This window comes from Podarcis gaigeae, assembly GCF_964106915.1.
Source record: "Podarcis gaigeae genome assembly, chromosome: 4".
Classification (NCBI taxonomy): domain Eukaryota; kingdom Metazoa; phylum Chordata; class Lepidosauria; order Squamata; family Lacertidae; genus Podarcis; species Podarcis gaigeae.
Window position 1 is genome coordinate 105,035,630 of NC_139677.1, and position 27,417 is coordinate 105,063,046.

The 27,417-nt window shown below is 52.6% G+C and overlaps 2 protein-coding genes across 6 annotated transcripts in view; one reads left to right on the top strand and one right to left on the bottom strand.

Annotated features, from left to right (window-relative positions):
* Window positions 1–58: 58 nt before the first annotated feature.
* Window positions 59–16,106, top strand: PGAP2 (post-GPI attachment to proteins 2). Of its 4 annotated transcripts, none has more exons than XM_083737396.1 (7): window positions 59–926; window positions 2,515–2,739; window positions 4,496–4,670; window positions 5,397–5,649; window positions 6,339–6,445; window positions 12,474–12,582; window positions 14,166–16,106. In XM_083737396.1, the coding sequence occupies exons 3-7, from the start codon at window positions 4,506–4,508 to the stop codon at window positions 14,294–14,296; spliced, it is 765 nt and encodes a 254-aa protein (XP_083593522.1). In that variant the 5' UTR covers window positions 59–926; window positions 2,515–2,739; window positions 4,496–4,505; the 3' UTR covers window positions 14,297–16,106. The 4 variants fall into 4 exon arrangements, with proteins under 4 accessions (XP_083593522.1, XP_083593521.1, XP_083593523.1 ...); XM_083737395.1 differs by having other exon boundaries at window positions 2,608–2,739; XM_083737398.1 differs by having other exon boundaries at window positions 755–926; window positions 2,608–2,739; window positions 6,339–6,433.
* A 5,102-nt stretch (window positions 16,107–21,208) lies between these two features.
* Window positions 21,209–27,417, bottom strand: part of RHOG (ras homolog family member G) — a 39,423-nt gene continuing 33,214 nt past the window's right edge. For both annotated transcript variants that reach the window (XM_083737436.1, XM_083737437.1), the window contains exon 2: window positions 21,209–24,331. In XM_083737436.1, coding sequence (XP_083593562.1) covers window positions 23,714–24,331 — 618 coding nt within the window. In that variant the 3' untranslated portion in view covers window positions 21,209–23,713. The remainder of the gene's footprint in view (window positions 24,332–27,417) is intronic.

Consider the following 27,417-nt stretch of genomic DNA (forward strand, 5'->3'; position numbering starts at 1 on the left):
TCAGCCGATTGGCTGGGAGGCCGGCTGGGGCTTGTTGCTGGGTGGCGGCAACGAACATCCGGGCCACGAGGAAGTGCGGTGGCGGTTTTGAAATGGTGAGGAGCCAATCAGGATCGCCCTCGGGTTTCCATAGCAACCCCTCGAGAGGGAGACAAACCGAAAGCGCCGGGTTAAGAAATAAATAATGGGCGGCACGATCCTTACACGGGAGTCGGCCCCATTGAAACCAATGGGGGCTACTGCCGAGTAAGCGAGCGCAGTGGGCTCCTGCCATTGTCCCAGAAACGAACCCGGGCCTGGGCCACTGAAGGGCGCCGCCAACAAAAAGCCGTGGTGAACCCGGTCGCCTTACCCCCCCCCAGACTACAACTCCCATCGGCCCCTGCCAGCGCGGCCCTCGCGACGGGCTGACGGGAGTCGTAGTTCGCGGGGGGGGGAGAAAAAGGGCGCTTCGCCAGGCCCGGTGAGGGGGCTACGAAAAGCCCCCACGCTGAGGAGAAAACCTGGCCCTCGTAAAAGCCCAGCTGTGGCGTGGGGGGAGTCCCCAGTTCGAAGGAGACACGTTCACCTCCTCAGGAAGAGGAGACGACTCCCCCCCCCCTTGTCTAAGCCCCCCGAGCATGTGCAGAGTGCATCTGAAGTGCGCGGGGGAGCCGCCGCCGCCGCCCTCCGCTTGGAGGGAGAGAAGCGCCTGGAACGCGGCCGACGCCGGGGCGGGTCTGTCGGAGGCCTCCCACTGGGGCCTGCCTGGGCGGGCAGAGGGCGGGCGAGAGGCAGGCAGGCGCCGCGGCTTCGCCTTGGCCCTCCTCTCCTCCCTTCTCCCCTCAGAAGCGGGTCCCGGGCGGAGGAGGGAAGGTCTCCCGGTTCCTTCTGAGGCAGCAGAAGGCGCCGCTCCGGAGCGCTCCATCCCGAAGCTCCCCTCGGAGGTAACGGCGACACGGGCGGGCGCGAGGGAGAAGCGGGGCAGGGTCGGAGGGGGTCCCGCCGGGGCAGCGGCCCGCTTTCTAACCCCGGAGGCCGGCTTCCCGCAGCGGGGGGTTCGGGGCCGGCCCTCCCGCCAGCCGCCTCGGGAGGCATGTGCCGGGAGGCGGCAAACCTTCACCTGGGAGCAGGAGGGCACGAGGAGAGCAGCTGCTGGATCAGGCCCAAGGGCCCCATTAGGACCCGGGCGATAGGTCGCCCCAGACCAGTTCGAGGTCCCTATCGTCATCCCCGTTTCATAATTTCTGTCCTGGCAATATATTGCAAATCACGATGTGTGCTATGCGAAAAACACAATGCCTACATGTAGCTCCATCCTTATTTCAGGCACCGTGACCTATTGCAATGTGTAGCTGGTGGTATAGCATGGTGTTGAAAGCCATATATCGCCCAGGCACCTGGCCCAGTATCCTGTCCCCGCAAAAAGATGCACTGGGAGTTATGATACCCCATTGTCTCCAGACCTCCCCGAGGAGCAAGCCTGGGCCACGTTCCTGGGGGTCCTGGGCTGCCCAGACGACAAGACCCCCACAAAGAAAAACAGCAAGGTATTGGGCACCAGCTGGGCTACAGGAGTTGCCCAAAGTAGGCATGCGCTGCGCCATCCCAACCGCCTTAGGGACTTCGCTCCAGATCTGTGGAGGGTTTGCTCCTCTAGCCTTGCCTCTTCTGGGAAACGTGGGATTCGAGCACAAGAGCCCTGAGAAGAGAGCTGTGCATCATGTGCGTTGCCCTCTGCTTTTATAACTGCCCCACAGACAGTCTCTGAAAGTCTTTGTAGGCTATCAAAGGCTCTGAAAGAAGCAATGGGTCAGATTCTTATCTGGTGAAAACAAGCCGTAAAGCTTTGTTTTATAACGTCCAACTCTGCCAAAGTGGTCCGCAAACAGACGTAGTGAGCAGTGATTCTGGATATACCCACTGTTTTGTAGAAATGCTTCATAAACCCATCTATATGGTGAATGGAATTGTATAACAACAATGGCTATGGAGCAGTGGTCATAAAGTTATTTTTGTTGCCTTGGTTATTACTGATTTGTCCTCTGCTTCAGGCAGGCTTGGGTAGATGGGTGGGCACGCGGGTGTGAAGTACTTCGGCTGGATTTTGTGACATTGGGCAGTATTTCAAGTCTGGTTTCCAGCGTTCTTGAAACTCTCCAGCACACCTTTTAATTGAGTGGAATGGGTGTGTTGCTTATAGCAGCTGGCGTAACCCTGCCTGCTCCCAGTGGGCCCCACCCGCACAGAAGTTGTGCCGTGAATTTTGGCACTGTGGTAGCTGCTGCCATCACCTCTCGGCTGCAGCTATGGTGTAACACACCCATCGACCGTGAGTGCCACAGTTTTTTATATCAAGCTCCTGTTGCAGTCACTGCAATGGCTTCACTAACTGAGTCCAGCTGGAGCAGGAAAAGGCCTGCCTTAAGCAGATGCTCTTTGTGAGTCAGAAAGGGTGACATTGCTCTCAGGTGAGCTCTGCTGCGGGTGTGGCTGGGTTCTGTGTGACAGGCTGAGTAGAATTCTTCTTCCTAGGTCAGCATTCACCAGCTCAGCTGCCAGATCTGACCTGCCCTGTTACGAAAACATTGGCTCACTTCCTCCTCGTGCCTTTTCTTGTGTGAACAGTAAATCAGACGGGGCCTACGTGGAGGAGGGACTGTGCAGGATCAGTTCTCGTCTTGAGATGGAAGGCTAGGCCTTTGTGGTTCAAGCAGAAGTCCTGAAGAACAGGAGTTGCTGTGCCCATTTCCCCAGCAGGTGAGGCTGGCTTTCTCCCGCACAGGGGATGCAAAGGTGTTGGTCACAATTGTCAGTATCCACTTCGCAGAGCAGGGGGAGTGTTGCAGGAATTTATGTTTAGGTTGGGGGGGATTGTCCCTCCAGCAGATATCATGCACATGCAGCCCACTACCAAAACCAGCACAATCATTTTTGTGACTTTTGTGCTCTGTCCCCACAAAACACTTCATCAGAGTTTCTTCCTATCTGTTTAAAAGGGCCTTTGCTGCACGATACCAAATGTAACAGTTCACTGACCAATGTATTTATGTACTGGCTCACTGGGAAAACTTCAGAAATTCATTTAGATATGTGAGCTCAGCTACTCAGCAGCCCCTCTGCCTGAGTGATGATTCCTGGCATCCTGATACCTGAGTGCCAGACAGGTAGCCATTCCAGAAATAACAAACCCAGATGAAGACAAAAGGGTGTTATGAACTTGGCTGGGAAACAGGGAAATGTAAATATCTCTTTTGTTACACTTGATGGGTGTTTGGTGGAGGGCAAGGGGAACCATGGGGCAGGGTCCAGGATGCTCACATCACTGCCACCAGACCTCCCCAATCATGATGTAACCGTGATGTATGAGTGATGTAGTGGGGGGGGGGTGACATGGGGATTAGCAGCTAATAAAAGTTTGGGTTCTCTTTTGTTCGGGGCTTCCATCTTGTTCCACCTTGTGGCAGGTGGGAGTCCTGTTGCGACAGTCTTCAATAAAGACCAAGCCTACTGGCTGCTGTTTTGGTCTGGTATTCCTGGCTGGTGTCCTTGTTTTTTTGTCCAAGGGAGCCCTCAGATTTCTCCGTTAACAGGTGGGAGAGTCAGGAGGCCTGTATATCGTTGAACAACTCTGGACTCTTCTCTATGGGGAAGAATGGAAGCCACCTCCACATGCCCACCCCTACCTTTCAGAAGCTAGGTTGGACAGGCCTTGCACCCCACGCAAGGCGGAGAGCTTTAAAGCTATTTATTTATTTTATTAAATTCCCATGCCGTTCTTCATTCGGGGATCACAGGGTTCTCCTGGTGGAAGAAGGCAGAGTCCTCCACATTCTCAATCTGCTTTGCCCTGGGAGTCGTGCCAGGCAGCCTTCTGGCCTTGCACTACCCAGCCTTGCTCCTCAGGGGGCATCTTACATGGCACAGCAGTAAGTCCTGGAGGTCAGTTCCAGGTGGCAGGACAGTCTGAGATCTCGGAAGAGCCTCCTAATAAGCAAGGCAGACAGCTTAAAGGCTCCTTCTGCACTCGGGAAAAAATAGCTTTTAAGCTCTCCACCCTGTATGCATTTAATTTGTGCAGTCACAGCTGGCTTGACACCAGTTGCTTAAAGCTGATATGATGCAAGTTAAATGCATGCAAGTCAAGTGTCCTTTTGCAGTTCTTCCAGCAGCATTGTGATCTGGTGGCAGTTTTCTAGTTTTGCACCAGCCGCAGCTTTCAAGCCAACCTGGAGGTAGGGAAGCTGAACTCAGGGACAAGGTAACATATTTTCGTTTAGAAGATGAGTGATTTTGTACTGGAATTGATTTGATAAATCTCAGGTAGCTGCCGTCCAGACCTGGCGCTTTGTCAATTTTGCGATGGAAAGAAGCCTTGATGCCTGTGAGCCCCCTCTTTGTATACGCATCATGGCTGCTTTTCAGATCTTTATCCACAGCCGTGGAGACTGATAGGGAATACTCTGCTGCTTCTGAAAGAAGCACAGCACAAATGCTTGTCTTTCCATGCGCATAGGTTTGGCAGCATGTTCCAGCTGCCGCTCCCTTTGGATCGGGACGGGACCCTCTTCCGCCTCCGTTTTACCACCCTGGCAGTCGGGACCGTGTGCTGCCCACTCTTTGGCTTCCTCTTCTGCGTCATCTGGTCCCTGTTCTTTCACTTTGATGAAACCACTGCCACCCACTGCGATGTAAGTCCTCCTTAAGTATTTGTGTGTGCATTTAAAGATTGCCCTATGTTGAAATTTATCACCATTATAGTATAGTCACGTCTTTTACGGGGATTCGGTTTCAAGGGTTCTGGGTCATTTGCTTAAGAAGAGCAGTTAGAGTTAGTGCCAAAGTCCTGTTGCAATAAAACACTCTTCACCTCCCAGTGGCAGGGCAGCAAGAAGGAGCCAGTCTAGCTTCTCTAGGTAGGGAGATCCAAAGTTGCCTGGGGGCAGCCACCAAAAAGACCCTTCCACACATCAACACCTTGTGTGCCTGTGCGGGTGGCAGGAGGGAGATTAGGGCCTACCCAGGCAGGTTTGCATGGGAGAGTACAATAAGAGTGCCTAAGACAAAGGGATCTTCGGAGGCTGTCTGATCAGAGCTAACAGAATTCAGCCAGCAGGGACCAAAAACCTATATTCAGCCTTGGTGAGTGAAGGGTTTGGGGTGCTCCCGTTCCCCTTGCCAGCTATGGCAAGAGGAACATTGCTGTGGGAGTCAGAGGCTGAAGTGCCTGTAGGTAGGAGAGTGACGCCTCAAGACCAACAGCAAATAGGCCCCAAAGTCCAGCATTGTGAGAAGAGGAGGCTTGTGAGCAGGGGGTGCCTTCCTGCAAGGGGAAACGGTGCTTCTCCACGGTGGCAGGTCACAGGAAGGAGAACTGTCAGATCTACAATACCACTGACTTTAGTTTTCCCCTACAGGTCCCCAACTATCTCCCCTCCATCAGCTCTGCCATTGGTGGGGAGACCCCCGAGCGCTACATGTGGCGTTTCTGCATCGGGCTGCACTCTGGGCCCCGCTTCCTCGTGGCCTTTGTCTACTGGAGCCACTACCGCGGCTGCCACTGCACACACCCGCGGTACCTCCGCCTGTGCAATGCGGCCTTCGGCCTCAACCTGCTGGAGAACACGGCCCTCCTGCTGCTGACCTACGTCTCCTCCTCGGAGAACTACCGTAAGTATCAGCGCCTGGTGCAGCGCCAGCCTGGCTTACTGGCAGGTGGATGCCTTCTGGTTTGTGGGCCTGAGAGCTTGGGGGTTGTCACTGGGGCACAACAGCACTGCCCTTACGAGCTGGTTGGGAGGGGGCTGGTTGGCTGGAGCCACCGTGCCTCCTCTGGTCCTCTCTCGCCTAGCCTGCTCTGCCTCCTGCCCCAGATTTCTGTTCCAGACTCTCTCAAAGCATCATAGAATCGTTATCTAGTCGACCCCCCTGCAATGCAGAAATCTCAGCTATTGAACCGCTGACAGATGGCCATCCAACCTCTGCTTTAAAATATACAGTGAAGGGAGACTCCACCACCTTCCAAGGGAGTCTGTTCCACTGTTGTGCAGCTCTTACCGCCAGAAAGTTCTTCCTAAGAATTAGTCAGACTCTCCTTTCTTGGCATTTGAATCCATCGGTTCGGGTCCTCCTCCTCACTGGAGCAGCAGAAAACAGCTGCAGCTCCCTCTGGCTTCCATATGGCTTAGGTAGAAGAACGCTTTCTCACTAGGCGCGAGGTTCAGATGCACAATTAGCTGTTACTTTTAATGTTGTGCCTAGGAGTTTGCATGTCCCTCGTGGCTAGTTGAACTTTTGTGGTGGCAGCCGGTTCTGCTTCTTGCTCACAGTTAGCATTGCTTGTCCTTTCTTTGCTGCAGTGATCCACGAGAACGCCTTCATCCTCTTCATAGCTTCGGCCCTCAGCCACATGTTCCTGACTTGCGTTTTGTGGCGAATGACTAAGAAGCACGCAGTAAGTCCCGAGGTACAGTCCCCTCTCTTTATTTCATTGGTGGATGTGAGGAGGGTTTGGAGCTGAGGGCTGAACTTGGCAGCCTTGCCTGGGTCTTGATAGCGCACATCACGTTTCCATAGTTGTGCTTCCAAATGTGTTGATTTAGAGTACCCCATCCACATGTGGTGCCTGGGCAGGTTACATACAGCTTGGTACAATTAAAACAAGTAAGACATAAACACTCTGATCCCATCAAAAGGGTTGTTGGATGGCTGTAACCCATAGGTAGGCAACCTAAGGCCTGGGGGCTGGATCCAGCCCAAGAAGGTGATTTAGAAGGTGATTACCTTCTAAATCCGGCCCGCGGACGGTCTGGGAATCAACGTGCTTTTACAGGAGTAATAATAATAATTTTTTTTATTTATACCCCGCCCTCCTCAGCCAAGGCCGGGCTCAGGGCGGCTAACAAGTAATAATAAAAACAAGTTGAATGAATACAACTTAAAAATAAGGTTAAAATATTGAAATATTAAAATGCAGCCTCATCACAGGAGGAGAAAGGAAAAAGAAAGGGGGAGGGGAGGGAATCAAATTGGCTCCAAGCCAAAGGCGAGGTGGAACAACTCTGTCTTACAGGCCCTGCGGAAAGAAATCAGATCCTACAGGGCCCTGGTCTCATGAGGCAGAGCGTTCCACCAGGCCAGAGCCAGTGTTGAAAAGGCCCTGGCTCTAGTTGAGGCTAATCTAACTTCCTTAGGGCCCGGGACCACTAGGGTGTTGCTATTTATGGACCTTGAGGCTCTCCGTGGGGCATACCAGGAGAGGCGGTCCCGTAGGTACGAGGCTCCTAGGCCATGAAGGGCTTTAAAGGTCAAAAGCAGCACCTTAAATCTGACGCTGTACTCCACCGGGAGCCAGTGCAGCTGGAAAAGCACTGGGTGAATATTCTCCCATGGCAGAGACCCCGTGAGGAGCCTCGCTGCAGCATTCTGCACCCGCTGGAGTTTCTGGGACAGCTTCAAGGGCAGCCCCGCGTAGAGCGAATTACAGTAGTCAAGCCTGGAGGTGACCGTTGCATGGATCACTGTAGAATGTGCCCTGTTATTTAAAATGCATCTCTGGGTTATTTGTGGGGCATAGGAATTCATTTCCCGCAAAGAAATATAGTCTGGCCCCCCACAAGGTCTGAGGGACAGCGGACCGGCCCCCTGCTGAAAACGTTTGCCGACCCCTGCTGTAACCTTTCAGTCTCCTGAGATGTATATTGTTACGTACCACCCCAATCTCTGAATGGTGAGAGACTCCAGGGGTTCCGGACGCTTACCCAGGGTTTAGCTTCCTTGGAATTAAGGTCAGCGCTGTGGTGTCTTTAGGATATAGTCGTACCTTGGTTGTCGAACGCCTTGGTACGTTTTGGCTCCCGAATGCTGCAAACCCAAAAGCGAGTGTTCCGGTTTGCAAACGTTTTTTGGAAGCCGAACGTCTGACGTGGCTTCCACTTGAGTGCAGAAAGTTCCTGCAGCCAGTCGGAAGCAGCGCCTTGGTTTTCAAACCACCTCGGGAGTCAAACGGATTACGTTTGACAACCAGGGTACCACAGTATTTGGTTTTGTTTACACGTATATACAACCTGAGCATAACACGGCAGGGCTCACAGCATCAACACCCCAACAGGTCTTGCTTTTCCATCGGTCACAGCTTTGGATCCAGCACGGAGCAAGCAGGTCTCTGTGTCTCCAGCTTCCAGCCCGTTTCCCAGCTCAGCTCACATAGAGTTCTCTCTGGCTATCAGCTATGTGTGGGTTGGAGGAAAGGCCGCCCATTAGGCAGGACTCTTGCGAGCTAGCTCATTCTTTGGGGATGCTGGTGAGGACACTGAAGTGACCAACTAAGGTCGTTGTCGTCCAAAGAAACTCATCTGACTACTTCAGCAAACTCCTATTTGATTCTATTCCTCCCTGGTTACCAGACCCCAAGAACTGGAAGGGACTCAGGGTATCATCCAGACCACCACCCCCAAACCCTTAATATGAATTATGGGCAATGGGGAGAGCAGCAACTGGTGGAGTTTGGTATAAGGTTCTGCCACCAGAGGGCTGTCCAGGTTTGCTCAGTATTTTACTGATCATCATTTGGAACTTTGTCTTCTCAATAATTCCTTGGCATTTTATGTTGCACTTATGTCGCAAAGGGAGAGGTGAGGGGGCTCAATGGAAGACACACCTGCTGCCCCAGAAGCCATGATCTCAAGGGACAGCAATAGTATGGAGAAGACTGTTTGCACTTGCTTGTGTGTATCAACACTGGCAAGCACTAAAGCTTCTGTGAGGGAGGTAAAAGGTCAGTTTGCATAGGAGAGACTATATACTCTGGCAGCTCTGAGCTGGAAGCGGCTCACCAGGAAGGAGACCTTGGGGCTGTAGCGGGTAGGTCAGTGAAGATGTTGAACCGGTGCGCGGCAGGTGCAAAAAGGCAAATTCCATGCTCAGCATCATTAGAAAAGGAACTGAAAACAAAGCTGCCAGTATCGTAGTGCTCTTACACAATTCTGCAGTGCAACTGGGTTTGGAATACTGTGTACAGTTCTGGTCATCTAACCTCAAAAAGGGTGTTGTAGAGTTGGGAGAGGAGTCGGGTCAGTTCCCCTACCATAAACGCTTCTAGCATTTGGCACTTCTCTAAGAGTGAGATGCAACGGTACAGAAGAAATAATAATAATAAATTTTATTTGTACCCCGGCCAGAGCCGGGCTCAGGGCGGCTAACACCAGTAAAATTACAGTAAAATCATAATAGGGGGGAAATGCAGGTTAAAATGCAATTTAAAATGCAGTCTCATTTTAAAAGTAGCCCATGGATCAAAACCGTAAGGGGAGGGAAAACATAAGGGTCAGACTGAGTCCAAACCAAAGGCCAGGCAGAACAGCTCTGTCTTGCAGGCCCTGCAGAAAGATGTCAAGTCCCGCAGGGCCCTAGTCTCTTGTGACAGAGCGTTCCACCAAGTTGGGGCCAGTACTGAAAAGGCCCTGGCCCTAGTTGAGACCTATCTAACCACCTTGCGACCTGAGACCTCCAAAATGTCATTTGTGGACCTTAAGGTCCTCCGCGGGGCATACCAGCAGAGGCGGTCCCGTAGGTACGAGGGTCCTAGGCCTAAGTGTGTCAAGTTGTGCACTTTACTTCCTCCAAGTACTAGAACCCAGGTTTGATCAGATGAAGCTGATTGGTGGCATATTAAAGAGCAGACAAAGGAAAGCACTTCTTCATAAAATGAAAATCTATGGCGTTGGCTCCTGTGAAAAGTACTGATGGCCAGCAACGTGGCTGGCTTTAGAAAGGCACGAGATACACTCATGAAGGAAGAGAAGGCTGTCAGGACAGCGGCTAATCCTGAGGGTGGCTGTGCTCTCTCTGCTCTGCTAGAGGCCGTATGCCTCTGAATACCAGTTGCTGGGGAGGGCAATGGCAGAGAGTTGCTGTCGCACCCAGGCCCTCTTTCGAGGCTCCTCGCTGGGATGTTTTGTTGGACTAGATGGGCCCACTTGGGACTAGATGGGCCCACTGTGCTCTTGCAGAGGACCTCAGGGCAAGCTGTTGGGGAGGGAGGGTTGGAGAGCTGAAGACACAGGAAACTGAAGCAAGGAATGGCAAGGAGCAGGGTAATGGGTATGTGTCTCTGTGTGTGGAGGGGGCAATAGGCACAGGGCCAAGAGAGAAGAGGGGCTGCATGCTGAGGACAAGCAAGGGTACGGACATGTGTGTGTGTTCTTGGGAGCCACTGACTAAGGGAGGCTAAAGAGGAATTTTGACACCGCCTGCGCAAACACAATGAATTGCCACCTGCCATTTCCTGTGTGAATTTTTACATAAGAGATTTCTGCTTGCGGTTCCTGCTCCTGGCTTCCCTCCCTCCCGTCTGCCTTGGCACTTCCGCTCTAGCGCAGAAGGGCTGGCCTTCTCACGCCTGCGACAGAACAGGTCTTGGGCCCCAAAAGCGTGCTAGTAGGGGGCACGTTAACACGGTTCAGCCCCTGCGCTGCTCTGCGACTTGTTTTATTTATTGCTTGCATTTCTGTCCCTGTCTCTAGGGAGTGCAAGGGGCATACGCGTTTCTCCCCACTCGTTTCATCCCCACAACAACCCTGTGAGGTCGGTGAGACTTGGGAAGGGAGAGTGACGGGACACCCAGGGAGCTTCATGGCCAAGTGGGAATTTGAACCCTGGTCTCTCAGGTCCTAGGCTGACCCTCCAACCTCTACACCACACTGGTTCTATCCTAAAGGAGCAAAAGAGGCAAAGAGAAACGAGGAGCAGGAGAGCCACTCAGATACAGAAATGTGGGAGCTGTAACAATGAGGACTAGAAGACTGAAATGGCTTTCCATATATCACTAGAAAGCACCGGAGAGGTTACTGCCATTGCCCAAATTCATGTTGAACCCAGTTTTCTAGAATTGCCGCCCTGTTCTCCGCCTTGACCAGCTGCGTTGCCATAGCTCCTCCCAACCCGTTGCTCTTTCCCAAACCCCTCCCACTCCCCCCCTATTTTTTTCCAAATATCTTAAACACAATACAGCTTAACAATATTATTCTCCTTTAAATCTATATACTTCTCCCCTCCCACTTGCCCCTATCTCAAAACTTGTTTTCCCCCCTGTTCTTTCTAAACCTCCCACTTTCCCCCTGAAATCCTTGTGCTTCTCTTTGACGAAAGCAAATGGAAACGAAAGCTGCAATCTAAACATTTGTGGTTTGGAGTTTCTACGCCCCGGGGTGAGACAGGGGTGGGGGTTCCCCTTGCCTGCATGGATGGGCAATAACCAGAAGTGGGGGACCTTTTTCCCACACCCCATTCATCTCTATCGCCCCACCCCTCTGTCAGACTTTTCTCGTGGCAGAAGCAAGGCCCTCTTCCTCCCTGGTGTGTGGGTGTGGGCCATGGCATCATGCCGCAACCAGCACTTAAGTTCTCCCTCCCTCCCTCCCACCCTGCTTAATGCTTCTGCTGCTGTTGCATCCCATTTTCCTCAAATCAGCTGAGTCAGGAAGCCAAGCCGAGTGAGGATTTGTACTTCCCGTATATTAGCGGCAGCAACTCAGGGCTGCTCTGTGTTGGGGCGCTGTGTTGAGCCTGTCAGCCGTGGAGACACCCTTGGCAATCAGCATCCCTGCGCTTTTGCTCTTTATCCCTTAAGGCAGCGTTTCCCAAACTTTGGTCCCCAGGACTGTTTTTGGACTGCAACTCCCACCATCCCTAGCTAGCAGGGCCAGCCGTCAGGAATGATGGGAGGAAGCTGTGATAGGCAAACTGTGGCCCTTCTGTAGGAACCCTGGGCTTCAGAGTGTGGATCTGTTGCAAGTTGCACAGAGCCCTCTCCTCTCCCCTGTTGCGAGAGCCCTCTCCCCTCCTGCTGTTTCCAGCAGCTGGTATTCAGAAGCATCCTGCCTCTGATAGCGGAAGGATCACACAGCCATCATGCCCAGCAGCCAGTTTTATCTAGCCTTATCCTTCGTGAATTTGTGTAAGCCTCCACTAAAGTTGCTGGCCATGACTACATCTTGTAGCAGCAAAATCCATATTTTAACTGTGCTGTGTGAAGCAGTCCCTTCCTTTCGCTTATCTTGAATCTTCCAAATCTGAGCTTCATCAGACATCCCAGAGGTTTAGCGTTATGAGACGGGGGGGGGGCGAGTCTTTACACCATGCATAAACGTAAACCCCACTCTCGTATCTCCTCTTACTCGTTGATTTTCTCAGCTAAAAAGCTCTGAACATTGTCACTTGGCCTCACAGGGGAGGCGCTCCAAAATCACTTGATTACTTGGGTCACCTTTTCCAGCTCAACGGTATCCTTTCTGCGGTGAGGTGGCCACAGGTGACCTCCCTACACAGGTCTCCTCGTGTTCATCTTGCCGCAAATAGGCTACATGCTAAGCCTTGAGGAGCAGGGCCTCAAGTCCTGCATCCACTGATGCTGAGGTGGCATGCGTGTGCAAATGTGGGGCTGCCAGCCTTCATTCTGGCGGGAGTGACCTTGCCCCCCTCTCCCTCTCTTGCAGGAGCGCAAGTCCTACAAGTGGAAGTGGTGGCTGTTCCTCTTCAACCTGGTCACGTTCTCAGTAGCCGTGTACTTCTACTTCCGCCACAACTGGTACTGCGAGCCCGGAGGTAAGTCCCCTTGGGGGATTCAGCCTCTGGCTCATGCTTAGAAACTTTGGCTGCTTGGTGCTGGTGCTTGGTCTGCAGTGCCAGAGCACCCTATGCACCTGCTTTGTGACTTTCCTTTGTAGGAGAGGATTCCTGTGGCTCTGGTGTTGGTGCTTGCCCCATGCTTCCTGTTTGTAGCAGAGGAAAGATGGGCACAGGGCGCTTAGTGGCTCCTGCGCCCCATTAACCGCTAGGCCAGGGATAGCCAACTTGGGCACCCTCCACACATTGGTGAACTCTAACACCCAGCAGCCAGCAGGGCCTCTAGCCAGGGATGAGAGTCTGAACCCAGCAGCACCTGGTGGGCATGTGGACCAGGTACGTGGGTGTGTTTCTGTGTCTCCTTTGCCTGGTTTGGTGTGGTGGGGAGGCAGAGGCTCTGTCGAGCATCACTCTTTTTTGCTATAGACATGGCTCGGAGCCTCCCTCTCACTGCCTGCATTTCCCTGAACTGAGACGGCCTTTTAAAACTCCATCCTGTATTCATTGTATACATACGATTGTGTATCATCTGACCCGTCTACTGCAATTATTAAGTTTGCAGATGACACCACCATAATGGGTTTAATAACTGGTATAGAGGAGAGGTCCAAAAAATATCTACATGGTGCCTAGGGAACAACTTGGTGTTGGACTTTTGGAGGAAGAGAGGAAAACTAGCCCCACTGTACATTGGGAAAGGCTGTGTGGAGAGTCTCTTCCTAGGAGTTTATCTCAGTGAAGACCTTACTTGGAAAATAAATACAACCCAGGTGGTTAAGAAAGCCCAACAGAGACTCCATCTCCTCAGAGTATTGCGAAAGAACGATGTCAATCAACTTTCGATGATCTCCTTTTTATGTCAATCAACATTTGATGATCTACCGGTCCACAATAGAAAGTGTCCTTTCATACTGCATCAGGGTGTGGTATGCTGGTTTGACATCAACTGATAGGAAGTGCCTACAGAGGGTGGTGAATACAGCACAAGATATTATGGGCTGTCCCGTGAATCCGCTGGATGACATTGCGGAAGAACGTTGCCTCAGGAGAGTGAGGAAAATTCTCAGGGATGATTCACACCCTGGCCAGCACTTTCTTGATCTCCTGCCCTCAGGCAGAAGATATAGAAGCATGATTAGTTGCACCAACAGGGTAAACTATCCATGGGCTGTTAGGCTGCTGAATGAAAAGATAGCAACAGGGCAACTGACTTTTGGGTTTGGTGTGTGTCAGTAAACAAGGGGAATTAAGACTAAGAGAGCTGAGTTGGGGGTGCTCGTGTAAGATCACTTACCGTATTATCTGAGCCACATGGGAAATGCTCGCCAGTGAGTGATTGGCAGGTGCCTTTGAGAACACTGAAAGGCAGCTGTGTACAAGAGGCAGGTGTGTTGGCAGAACTTGTGAAGTGTTCCTCAGGAGGAACTGAGCATCCCAGGAATCCTAGGGTAAAACCCATGTTTCTAGCCCTTATGGACTCAAAATATATAAGCTGTGCTTGGCGCTGTTTCAGACACCTGAGATTCCTGACCTTGTTTTCCCCTCTTTCTTTCCTTCCCTAGTTTACACCATTTTTGCCTTCTTGGAGTACCTGGTGGTTTTTTCTAACATGGCCTTCCACATGACTGCGTGGTGGGACTTTGGCAACAAGGAGCTGGTGGTCAGTTCCCAGCCAGAAGACAAACGCTTCTAGCAAAAGCCTGCCTTTGAGCTGAGGGAAAGCCTCTGGATTTCTTGCGGGGAGGAGGAGCAGCCTGCTTGCCAGCGTCAGATCCTTCCGGCAGGCCCCAGGACATTTCAGAAGGGGCACCTGCGACTGGACTGAAAAGAACCAGTGGGCTCCGTAAGAATTGGGACCCTGCCGTCATGTGTCTGACAACAGAGCAGAAGGTGTGGCTGGTTGACGGGCCTTTTGATCCATGGAACATCTTCGTAAAAGTAAAAACAAAACTCAGAATGTGCTCTGCTGCCAACCCAGGACAGGGACAGAACTGGCCCTGGCCTAGCCCACTGGGGCTGTGTGTTGTGATGGTGACAAGTCCAGCGGCTCTTGAAGGCAAAGACTCCTTGCTCGGATCTGGGACTTGCCTGAAGGAGGTCGTTGTGACTCCTTTTCCCACCTGGCCCTTAGCAGGAACGCCAAGTGGTTGTAGCCGGTCCTTTTTCCCAGTGGGGTAGAGGGGAGTGTCTCTCTTTGCCTCTGCAAACGGCAGCCTGGCCTCCTTCCGTCTCGTTCCTTCTCCCGCGTGGGGCTTTCCTGCTGCCCAGTGAGGTCCAGCTCTACGATAGATGCCTGTCACTGAGCTGGGCCAAAGTGCCAAACCCTGGGAGCGCCTGGACTTTAGAAATAAAATGGGGCTGGTGGTGAGGCGGTCTCTCTTCCCCATTTCCCCAGCTTCTGCACTGAAGTTCCCTAAAGCGAGTTATGCATATTCTGCACATTGGAACAAGTTCTGCGTGGCGTCAGCACCCCCTTGCAGCCCCCGGGAGCTAATCATCTCTGCCCGTCTGCTGCTGGAGCTTCTCTGTCCTTGAGAATTCACAGACCCTTCCCCCAAATTCCTAGAAACCTCAGGCAGGCAGGAATTGGGGGACAGCATTGGTGGGATTCATTTGCTCTTGACTGTGATGTTTTGAAGGTACAGGGCTGCATTGGACATTGGTGAAAGAACCACCTAAGAGTTGGGCTCAGCTGGGAAAGATCAGGCTGGGAGACATAAAGCAGAAACGCGTACCTTGAGCTGGGAGGGTGCAGGAGCACTTAGAGGACCAAGCAGAGGTGCTCAACTTAACCCTTGCACACCTTGTGTCCTGGGCATCAGCTCTTGATGCAGGCAAAGGGACACAGATGCTTCTCCAAGCATATAGATGCAGAGAGGCTCACTTCAGAGCCCACCAGGCCTTACTCCTAGCAAGAGAGATCAGGAAGAAGTGGCAGGATCAGGCCACCTCCATGAGGTCCCAGAAGCCTCAAGGGGGGAATCCTAAGGAAAGGGTAGTTTGAGGCTGATCCAGAGGTCCAACCTGGGTCAAGCAGGGGGGCAGGCTGGAGCAGAGATACCACCAGCCAGGGGCCTGGGATCGATAGGGAAGAAGGGGAATGGCTGAGGGAAAAGCTCCTAGGAAGTGAGGGCTCAGAGCAACCAGTAAAGACTGAATGCAGGTAACTTGGTTCCCCAGGTAAGAAGTCTCGGGTCAGCTGGTGGAGTCAGGCTGGCCAAGGAGCTCTCGGGAAAGGAGGCTTCGAGGGAGCAGCTTGTGATGCAGCTACTAGCCCAGGGTTGCTGTTCCAAGGCAGGGATGTTCTGGCATCAGGCCGGGTTTTCTCTCGTGCTGCTTGTCCTCCCACATCCCTGGTGTGCGGGCCTCTTTGCTTTCTCTGTGGCAAGGTGTGTGTGTGTGTGTGTGTGTGTGTGTGTGTAAAAAATTGTACTGCCAGGTGTCTATTTTCATTGGCTCCCCCCCCCTCCCATGATGAAATAAAGCACTGAGTATTTTTTTCCCAGTTGTAGCAGCAGTTGCAGTGGACCAGTTGCTCCCTCTGCCTGATATCTGTCCTAGCTGACAAGAGGAAGGGGGGGAATCTTTACCTGCCTTGCTTCCTAAGGTCTTCAAAAGGGAAGGTGCCTAGGATGAAACTGGGACCTTCTGTATGCCAAGCAGTACGTTTCCGGGCACAATTCAAAGTGTTGGTGCTGACCATGAAAGCCCTAAATGGCCTCAGTCCAGTATACCTGAAGGAGAGTCTCCACCCCCATCGTTCTGCCCGACACTGAGGTCCGGCTCCGAGGGCCTTCTGGCGGTTCCCTCATTGCGAGAAGTGAGGTTACAGGGAACCAGGCAGAGGGAACGCCCTCCCACCAGATGTCAAAGAGAAAAACAACTACCAGACTTTTAGAAGACATCTGAAGGCAGCCCTGCTTAGGGAAGCTTTTAATGTTTGATGTATTATGGAATTTTAATATTTTTTTGGAAGCCGCCCCGAGTGGCTGGGGAAGCCCAGCCAGATGGGCGGGGGATTAATAATAATAATAATAATAATAATAATAATAATAATAATAATAATAATAATATTAGGTAGAACAGTGTACGCCACCTTGAGCTCCTTGGAGCACTAGGTGGGATGTAGATGCAATTAATGACTCCTGCATTGCAGGGGGTTGGACTAGATGACCGTACAGATCCCCTTCCTGCCCTGCAGTTCTATGAGAGATTTGAGCTGCCGCCACTTGCCCTGTGCATTCCAGACGACATCATCTCCCTGCCCTGTTGCTGCAGCCACGAAAGCACTTGTTTTCTGGCTCCATCCACCTCTGGACAGCCTCTCCCAAAGGCCACAGATCAGCTCGGGTTCAATAGCAAGCCAGTGATGTCATGCCTTCCCAGGAATGTCCTGGAGCCTCAGAGGAGGGCGGGGAGGGAAGCGAGAGGAATGGATGCCTCTCTATGCGATGTGTCCAGCAGCAGAGCCTCGAGCTCTTGGCTTGGGCCAGCCACATTCCAGACCTGAAGGTCAACAGCCGAGCAGCAATGGGTGGAAAGGACGGGACCGTCGGGGCTGTTCCTCAAGCAACATTTTGCATGATAGTACAGAGCAATGCAGCACCTAGTTAAAACTATGGAGACAATGATGGCCACGCGCCTAGGTAAAGGGACCCCTGACCATTAGGTCCAGTTGCGGACGACTCTGGGATTGCTGCGCTCACCTCGCTTTATTGGCCGAGGGAGCCGGCGTACAGCTTCCGGGTCATGTGGCCAGCAGGACTAAGCCACTTCTGGTGAACCAGAGCGGCGCACGGAAACACCGTTTACTTTCCCGCTGGAGTGGTACCTATTTATCTACTTGCACTTGACGTGCTTTCGAACTGCTAGGTTGGAAGGAGCTGGGACCGAGCAACGGGAGCTCACCCTGTCACGGGGATTTGAACCGCCGACCTTCTGATCGGCAAGCCCTAGGCCCTGTGGTTTAATCCACAGCGCCACCCGCGTCCCTGGCCACCAGCCTAGATGGCTTTAAAGGAGGATAGGGCAAATTCAGAGGGCTATCAAAGGCTGCTAGCCAGGATACTCTGCTTCTGAATACCAGAAACTGCAGGAGGGTGGGCTGTGGTGCTCAGATCCTGCCTGCTGGTTTCCCATTAAGGACACCAGGTTGGCCACTGTGAGAACAGGACACTGGACCAGACGGGTCTGTGGCTTCATCCAGCAGGGCTCTCTGGCTGTGTCCTTATGAGCGCAGGTGCAGCTGGCTCCTGATCCTGGGGTCAGCCCTCTGCCCAGCCCACACCCCTCTCCTTTGGGGCCTCACCATTCCCGACAGCAATTTGTTAGTGAAATCCACGCCAGGAAGAGGAACAATGGCCTTTCTGTGGCAGGAGGAGAAAAGACTGGCTGCTGTGTTGCTGGCAGGACCCAGAGCAAGCCAGACAAAGGCTGCATTAGCTTCCCCATGGAGGTCGGAAGCCAAACAGCCCAAGACGATGGCCAATAATAATAATAATAATAATAATATTTAATTATTTATACCCTGCCCATCTAGCCGAGTTTCTCCAGCCACTCTGGGCAGCTCCCAATCGAGTGTTAACAACAATACTGCATTAAATATTAAAAACTTCCCTAAACAGGGCTGCCTTCAGATGTCTTTTAAAGATAAGATAGTTGTTTATTTCCTTGATATCTGGTGGGAGGCCTTTCCACAGGGCAGGCGCCACTACCAAGAAGGCCCTCTGCCTGGTTCCCTGTAACTTTGCTTCTCGCAGTGAGGGAACCGCCAGAAGGCCCTCAGCACTGGACCTCAGTGTCCAGGCTGGATGATGGGGTGGAGATTCTCCTTCAGGTATACAGGACTGAGGCCGTTTAGGGCTTTAAAGGTCAGCACCAACACTTTGGCCACTGACCCACCAACAGATTTTCCTAAGAGGCACTAAGGGAAAGGGGGAGCGGGGGGGGAGCGGCGCTGGCTATCAGACTACATCCTGCATTGGACTGAATGACCCTTGCGCTCCCTTCCAACTCCACCATTCTGTTCTTTAATTCAACCAAATAGTTCTAATTTGATTTTGAATGTATGCGCAATCCAGTATTAACTGTTCTGAACGATGTTGAGTAATTATATTCATCAGTGGGTCGTTCAAACTGCTGTTCTGCCCAGTGCATTTCGGAGTATAGGGAGGGGTGGGGATGACTCTTAAAGGTTTGGGAGCCGCTGATCCAGTTGGAGACCATGGAAAAGGCAAGGGCTGGGTGGCCACAGGCTCACTGATTTGCAGAGTTGGCAGGGACCCCGAGGGTCATCTAGCCCAACCCCCTCTGAGGCAGGAATCCCAGCTAAAGAACCTGCTAAGTGTGGCCACCCCATGGTTTCCATCTGAGTTCCATCAAACTCAGACAACGCAGCCACATGATACTTGAGCTGATGGTCTGAAACATCAGAAGGGCACCTGGTTAGCAGGCCTAGAGGTCTGTTGAAACATCCCGCAGGGTGGGAAGTTGCTGGCCAGGAGGCCATCACTGCAGGGCTGGCTCCAGCTGTAGCCATCAGATGACCAGACTGCCTCTTTGGCCTGCGCAGGAGCCAGGATGCTGTTTCCCACAAGCTTTGCCTAGAGATTTACCCCCGACGTGACAAGCTCTTTCAGCAGCCTTGTGAAATGTGAGTGGCGCACTAATATGGCCTCGCTGGCTGGAGTTGGTGAGAGTTGTAGTCGTGGGCAGCACCCAGCTGGGTGAGGCTGCCTTAGGAGCAGAGGGCCTGCTTTGGGTGCAGAAGGTCTCTGGGAGATGGGAGCTGCGCCTCTGGAGGGAGGAGCGAAGGGTGGCGGCCAGGGAGATGGGGACCCCCCCCCCAGACACTTGGCTCCATTGAAGGCAGTCGCTTCCAAGGAGCTGCTCCTATTCTGGCAACCCAGAGAACTTGCGGACGTCCAGTGAAGCCGAACCTTGAGAAAACCAGGACAGATTTGGACGGCTTTAAAAGAGGATTCTACAAATTCATGGAAAGAGCTATCAATAGCTGCTAGCCACAATAGCTCAACTTCTACTGCAAGATTAAGATGCTGGACTAGGTGGGTCACTGGCCTGATCCACTTCTTAGAAGAGGCGCGAAGGGCTCCAGCTGTGCTCCCAGAGCGGCAAGGGCTTCCTGTGACCTCTGGGTTATTGCTGCAGCCTCTGGCCCAGCCTGATCCATTTGGCGCCAGCCAGGGCCTCCCTCTCGGTTGCATTTTTAGCCGAGGGGAACTGAAAATGCAGCCTCAGCTCCCGCTTCAGCTCCCTCAGCAGTTCCTGCTCTGCGCGGACCTGGCAGAGTCCACAGCCCTTAAGAAGCCTCTCCTCTCCTCTTGCACACCCACCGACGCAAAGCCCAGGTCCACCTGCAGCCAGGCTACTTTTGACTTGGAAGGCCAAGTCTCTGGGCCACATGGTGCCTGTGGGGTCTCCAGAGGCTGAGAGCATCCCCCCTACTCAATTCTCGCCTTTGGCAAGCTGGAACCACACACACCCCACCACCACCCCACTTCCTGCATGACCTGGAGAAAGTGGACGGACAAACTTTTCCTCCCTCGTAACACTAGAACTCTTGGGCATCCCACAAAACGGGAGGATTTGGACTTTAAAAAGGCCTTCCTCCTGCAGCACATCGTTAAACTATGTCCCTCATTCCTTCCTACAGTGAGGGGCACCAACCTGGACGGTTTTAAAAGAAGTCCAAGAATAGAGAGGATGTGGGGAGGGTTTTTTTGGAGCTGCATCTTTATTTATCTGAGGCTGACAAGAGAAAACACTCCGGGTACTTTTGCACAACGTGATTTTAAAGGAGGAAAGAAGGTCCGGAATGGGAAGGCTCCTTCCTCCCTTTGCTGAAGGGAGACGAGGAGAGGAGGACCTCTCGGGTCAGGTCATGCCAACATCCTCCCCGCGTTGCCGGCGGGCTGCAGCTTGCGAGTCCGATTCAGAGGAGGCAGGAAGCTTCACTGGCGTGTTGCGCAAAGAGGCGTGACGACGCCAAAGGTTCTTCTTTCCACCGGAGGCAATTAGGAAAGCAAAAATGGAGGCACGAGGGGCTGTGGCTGGGCTCTCCGTGGCGCCAGAAAACTAGATCCTGAGACTCTCCAGTTCAAAAACATTCCAGCAAGTTTCTAGTCCCCACCACACACACATACACCAGGGCTCACTTAATTATTTTTTCCCCTTCCTGTTATAGTGACTGGCCATGCACTGCTTGATTTTTAATCCCAGTTTGGCAGACCTGCCACGGAACACCTCAACAAAACTCAACTGCTGCTGCAATTGGTGGTGGTTCATGGAGTGCCGTTTAAGGTCCTCTGACTGTGCAGCGAAGCTGAGCAATGGGTGGGCAATGCACAAGCCAGTGGGGGCTTCTCAGCCGGAGCCACGTAGCTGGAACAAGCAGGTGGGGAACTGCAGAGGTTTGGTTATCACAGCGTTCTTCCTAGTCTGTCTTTTTACTGTTAAGTGTACACACACACACACACACAGCGCCCCTGGCTACTGACTGCAGAACTATGAAAGGCAAAAGAGTCCATTTCTAGCAGGCCGGGAAGGCAGGAGTTCCTGTTTCTCAGAAGGAAGTGCAGGGGGGGATGGGGGGGACACACCACAGACAGTCAGTTTGACCGGAGCCTCTGGGGCTGTGAACAATGCATCTTGGGGAGAGGAACTGCCTAGATGAATGGGAAGTCTCTGCAAGCCTTTTGCAAGCCTGGTGCCCCTCCAGCTGCCGGGGACCCTTTTTTATTGATTTTATTATTTCATAAAATTTACGCATTGCTGGATTGTAAAAAAAAGGGAGAGGAAAAAACCAAGAACCTCAAAACAGTTTACAAAAAAAAAAAATCCAAATAATAAAATTATGCATCAGGAAAATTAACTGCAACAAGGGCTGGGCAATATATTGATATAACTTCCAAAATCTGTTTGAGGTCTGTATCGTAATAATCAGTTTCATGATTTTTGATCTGACCGTTAGGTCCAGTCGCAGACGACTCTGGGGTTGTGGCGCTCATCTCACTCTATAAGCCAAGGGAGCTAGCATTTGCCCACAGACAGCTTCCGGGTTGTGGTGGCCAGCATGACAAAGCCGCTTCTGGCGAACCAGAGTAGCGCACAGAAACGCCGTTTACCTTCCCGCCGGAGCGGTACCTATTTATCTACATGCACTGGTGTGCTTTTGAACTGCTAGGTTGGCAGGAGTAGGGACTAAGCAACAGGAGCTCATCCCGCCGCGGGGATTCGAACTGCCGGCCTTCCGATCGGCGCGCCTCTCCATAGCCCTATCCTTATTTCAAACATTGTGATATATCAGTATATCGTGATGTTTAGCTGGTGATATATTGCGATGTTGAAAACCACATATCGCCCGGCCCTCACTGGAACGATCTGAAAGCTTTTGAAAAGTTAAAAGAGCAATAAGACTAAAAACAGATTTTAAAACTCAAAGTGGACTTTCTAAAGATCTGGGCAGGATTGTCTGAACAGAAGAAATGTCTCTAGCAGGCACCGAGAAGAGAACAGCAAAAGCAGCTGCCTGATGTCTAGAGACAGGGACTTCCAAACTGTAGATGCTGCCACACTGAGAGATTTGAGTTCTCACCAATGCGGAACAGGTGTGCTGCGGCACCTGTAACCATGCCAGTTCTGCCGATCAAAGAGGTTGTGGTCATGCGATCTTGCAGGTAAACAGGTGCCAAGTTATTAAGGGCTTTATATTCTAATAGTAACACCTTGAACTTGGCCCAGTAGCAGATTGGCAGCTGGTGCAGATCTCTGAGCACCAGGGTTTCTACGCTGGCAGGGACTCACTCCCGTCAGCAATTGTGCTGCAGCATTCTGCACTGACTGCAGCTCCTGGATCAGGAGCAGCCCCACGCAGGGGAAGCCCCACGCAGAGGGCATGGCAGTAATTCATGGACTGGCTGGGGCTGATGGGAGTTGTAGTCCAAAGCCGCAGGAGGGCGCCAGGTTTGCAAAGGCTGGGCTCCAGGAAGCCCCTTAGGAAATTAAAACAGGCGCATGCACAAAACCCCAAGCGCCGGGCTCTGTAAACAGGAGGTGTCCTGCATTTCGCCGCAGGTTCCTTAAGGCAAGTAGGTACTTCAGGTGCAATTGGTGCAGCCGCCAGCTGGGGCTCGATTTGGAGATAGGCAGGTGGGGAGATGGAGGTGGGGAGATCAGCGCCCCCCAAAAGCCCTGAGAAGTAGGCACGAAAGCCCAGAGGAGAGGGAGGGAGCACTGCAAAGGAAGCTTCTCTGTTGACAGCTGCCAGGTTCCAAATTGTCACAGAGGAGTCGCAGCGGGTGGGGGGTCATCTCAGTGCTTAGAACGTCCCTGCCGAGTCTCAGCTCTCTGTGTGTCTGTGGGCTCCCAAGAGGACAGATTGGGGGGGGGGCTGGATGAACCCCACAGATCTCTGCGTCCGTCTGCCTTGCCATTGTCTCCTGGGGGCTGCCCTTTCAGACAATACATTTCTGAGGTCCATCAGGTTCTCACGAGCTTGAGCCGAGCGGTGGCTTGGAAGCCCCCCAAAAGAAGAGGGGGAAATGAGGTCCCAGCAACCAGAGATGGTGTTTGGGGGCCTGAGCCACCAAGGAACCGTTATCATCGTCCCAGGCAAACTGTGCAGGTCATTAGTGCAAACGTGGCCGTTTTTCCATCTTGGACGCTGCAACGTCATCCGTGGCCTTGGGTCCCTGGCTAATCCAAACGAGCTGAGCCACAGAATCATAGGGGACGCCCGAGGGCCGCTAGACCGCCCCCTGCAATGCGGCAACCGCAGCTCAAGAATCCCTGCCGAAAAGCCCCCAAGGAAGGCGAGCCCACCTCCCCAGGTTATCCGCTTCACTGCCGAATGGCTCACGCCTTACAGAGATCTCCTTCCTAGTAATTTGAATCGGGGAATCTGGGCAGGAACGGTGGCAAAGAGAGAAAGGAAAAGTCACATCTGGGGAAGAAAGAGGAGGAGGCGTGTGGATCCTTCATTCAGGAGGGGGAATGGGATAAGGAGACCCCCCAGCCCTGAACGGCCAGCCACCCCCAAGGGCACCCGTTTGCAGCCCTAGCGGGCAGGGTCAGCACTGGGCAGCGTCCCCCTTCACAAGAGTGCACAGGGTCTCTTGGCCTTGACGGGGGCCGGGTTGAGGACGGCACGGACGGCCTCTGTGAAGACGTCCTTGATGCCCTCCTGGTTGAGGGCCGAGCACTCCATGTACTTGACGGCGTGAATCTGCCTGGAGAGGCTGATGCCCTGCTGGGTGCTGACGGGCACCTGGTTCTGCTCCTTCAGCTTCTTCACCGCCTCTGGGCTGGAGCGGAGATCCTTCTTGGTGCCCACCAACAGGATGGGGACGTCGGGGCAATGGTGGCACACCTCCGGGTACCACTTGTGCTTGACGTTCTCGTAGGAGGGCGGGCTGGCGATGGAGAAGCAGATGATGAAGACGTTGGTCTGCGGGTAGGAGAGAGTCCTCAGGCGGTCGTACTCCTCCTGGCCGGCCGTGTCCCACAGGTTGAGGCTGATCGTCCGGCCGTCCACCACGCTCTGGGCGCTGTAGTTGTCGAAGACGGTGGGGATGTACTCCTTGGGGAAGGCGTTGGTCGTGTAGCAGATGAGCAGGCAGGTCTTGCCCACCGCCCCGTCCCCCACCACCACACACTTGATGCTCTGCATCGCGGCTGCCCTGGCACCTCCTCTCCTCTCGCCTTCAGAAATCTGCAGGGGGAGAGACAGAAGGAAGACACAGTCAGGGCAAGGAGAAGAAGCCCAAGAGGAAGAAGCTGCTTAGACTGAGGTCTCTCCTTGCTCAGTATTGTCTACACACCTCGCTCGGTATTGGCTACACTCCTCACTCGGTATTGTCTACACGCCTCGCTCGGTGTTGTCTACATGCCTTGCTTGGTATTGTCTACACTCCTCACTCATTATTGTCTGCATGCCTTGCTTGGTATTGTCTACAAGCCTCGCTCGGTATTGGCTACACTCCTCACTCGGTATTGTCTACACGCCTCGCTCGGTGTTGTCTACACGCCTCGCTCGGTATCATCTACACGCCTTGCTCAGTATTGTCGGGAACGAGGCGGCAGTAAATCACACTGTGCAAGTTTGCATCAACTCTTTATTAGCAAGAATGCAAACTGCACAAACTGGGCAAAGCATCAGGCTTTATGAGCGCAGCAGCTTATCCCCGGTAGGTCTTGCCCCGTGAGTCAGTTGCCGAGACTGAAAGTCCCCGCCTTCCCACAGCCATCTAAGTCCCTTACTCTCCAGAACTTTGTCCAAGCAATTGGAGACTGTGCTTGCATGAAGCTCACTTCTCCTCCGCCCTTTTTCTGCCTCTTCTGATTCTGGGAGACCAGTGGGGAGGGGAGTTTGTCCCAGCAGGAAAGGGAGACTCTTGCAGGTTGGCCACTGTGAGAACAGGATGCTGGACCAGATGAGCCATTAGCCTGATCCAGCAGCAAGATCCTACATCAGACACCCATCTGGAAGCAACCCCCCAAGCTCTCTCAGGGGTGAACACAACAGCCCCCCCAACCAGTAGCTGTTCCACACAGATCTGCAAGCAAGCATCTCATGCCCTCCGTCTGTCGAGATCCGCATCTCTCTGAGACTGGGTTACTTGCTTTGATACAAGGAAAGGCATCATATAATTCATTTCAGTTCATAATATTCTTCATTGATCTTCATTTACATACTCAACAGCAATTACCACAGTAGAAGAATGGCGACAGAAGGTAACGGAATATGCAGAATATGGAATATGCAGAAATAGCTAGATTAACGGGGGGAAATTCGACAACATGGCGATGAAACATTTCAAAAGGAACGGGGAAAATTTCTGTCATGCATAGGAAGGATAAGGTGAAATAGTGAAACCAGCAGAACTGAAATAAACCTCATAATGTGAAATACAAAGAAAATTTCTGGATAAAGAAAATAATGAAAAGTAAAATGCATAATGTGATTAATCTAATCAGTGGTAGTTGTAAATGAATAGACAATAAGAATTGTATATACAGGAGGATTTATTTGGCTATAGACACTCTATGGACAAATACGAAAGAAGAACAATAATATACAAAATGGATGAAGACAATGCGAAAAATTTAGATGTGATATAAAAAGCCAGAAGGAAGGAAGGAAGGAAGGAAGTTGGCTCTTAGGATCAAATATAAATGTAAAATGAAATAATTCATTTCAGCCAAGCTTCTGAATCCCACTTGCTAGGGGGAGTCGCTCCAGCGCTCAAATCCTGCTTGCGAGTTTCCCACTGGGGCATATGGCTGTCCGCTGGGAGAACAGGATGGTGGAAGAGACAGGGCACTGGCCTGATCCTGCAGGGCTGCTCTCTTGCTCTTACTGCGTCTGGAGGCTCCGCTTTGGGGTCTGACCAGTGGGCCTCTTTCCCCCTTGCCCATCCCAGGCTGCCTTCCCCAGCCCTGCCAAGCGCCAAGGCAGGCAGCAGAGCTAATCTCCACCCCAGCCGCCTCCCTCCCTCCCTTGCTCTGAGGGTCAGAGATAAGGGTCGGCCAACGATTGGAGGGCAAGAGGCAGAGAGGGGCTGGGAGCTGAAAGCAGGAAATGATTCAGAACCAAATGCAAGATCACGAGTCTCTAGCGAGATCACAGGCAGTGACTAAGGTCTGGGCAGAAAACTCGAATTGCTGTTTATTCCGATTCAGCAGTAAAGAGCGGAGTTTCGCAGGGAAAGGGCTGGGGCAAAAAGAAACATGCTCAGAAACTGTTGGACCTGTTTCTAGAACGTGTGGAAGACCCCCAAGTCTGTGCTTTACATGAGGAGCGCAAGCAAGGAGGCCTTGGGGCGCTGAACTCGTGTGAAGTTAAATAATGTGTGCTCTATTACAGTCATTCCTCGGGTTACAGACACTTCACGTTGCGTTTTTTTGGGGTTGTGGACCGGCAAAACCCGGAAGTACCACAACTGGTTACTTCCAGGTTTCGGCGGTCGCGCATGCGCAGAAGCGCTAAATTGCGCTGTGTGCATGCGCAGAAGCACCGAATTGCAACCTGCGCGTGCGCAGACGTGCTGCTGCAGGTTGCGGACGCTGTGGGTTGTGAACGTGCATCCCGCACGGATCGCGTTCGCAACCCAAGCATCCACTGTATTTGCATTTATGCCCCGGCTTTGAGGAGCAGACAGGGCTCAGCCACCCGGGAAGGGAGCACATCTAGGAGAAGGGAAATTCTGGCCCTAAACCTCCACTGCCTTGTGGGATATCTCTGGGAGAAGAAAAGGTTCGGGGGTGAACTCCACACCAATCTGGAACGGAGTCCCTAAGGCAGTTGGATGGCGCCTTGTACGCCGCCTTCCGGTGCCAAACGCCTTGCTCTGCTTTCCTTCATGGGGGGGGGGGGCGGGTCTTGTCTTCTGGGCAGCCCAGGACCTCCAGACCCACTGCTCAGGCTTGCACCCCAGATATGTCACTTTGTTGCTGCCAACGCAGCAAAAGCAACACGGTGGGCAGCCGTTATGAGTTACCGATCTCTGCAGCCACAGCAGGCACTGTGATTCTCCTGCGGTTTGCCTTCACCCCCGGAGGCGCACTCCATTGTCTCTTGAGTCGGACGGATGCCAACAACCAACCCACCTTCCGTCTAAGAACCCAATGGATGGTGTGCAATGTTTTCTCTCTTCCCTCTCCCCCACCTCCCTGGTAAATAATCAAGTGAATGAATGAGTGAATAAGTCCACCTCTTCTGCTAATATTCTCTGCTACAATTGGGCTTTTGATTTCAGCTCCTGGGCTTCACACAAACAGTAGAATTGTCTCCTCTCT

Coding starts and splice junctions, on each gene's coding strand:
- PGAP2 (XM_083737396.1), top strand. CDS start 4,506: ATGTTCCAGCTGCCGCTCCCTTTGGATCGGGACGGGACCCTCTTCCGC. Junction 4,671..5,396: donor CCACTGCCACCCACTGCGAT/GTAAGTCCTCCT, acceptor TTTCCCCTACAG/GTCCCCAACTATCTCCCCTC. Junction 12,583..14,165: donor CTGGTACTGCGAGCCCGGAG/GTAAGTCCCCTT, acceptor TTCCTTCCCTAG/TTTACACCATTTTTGCCTTC.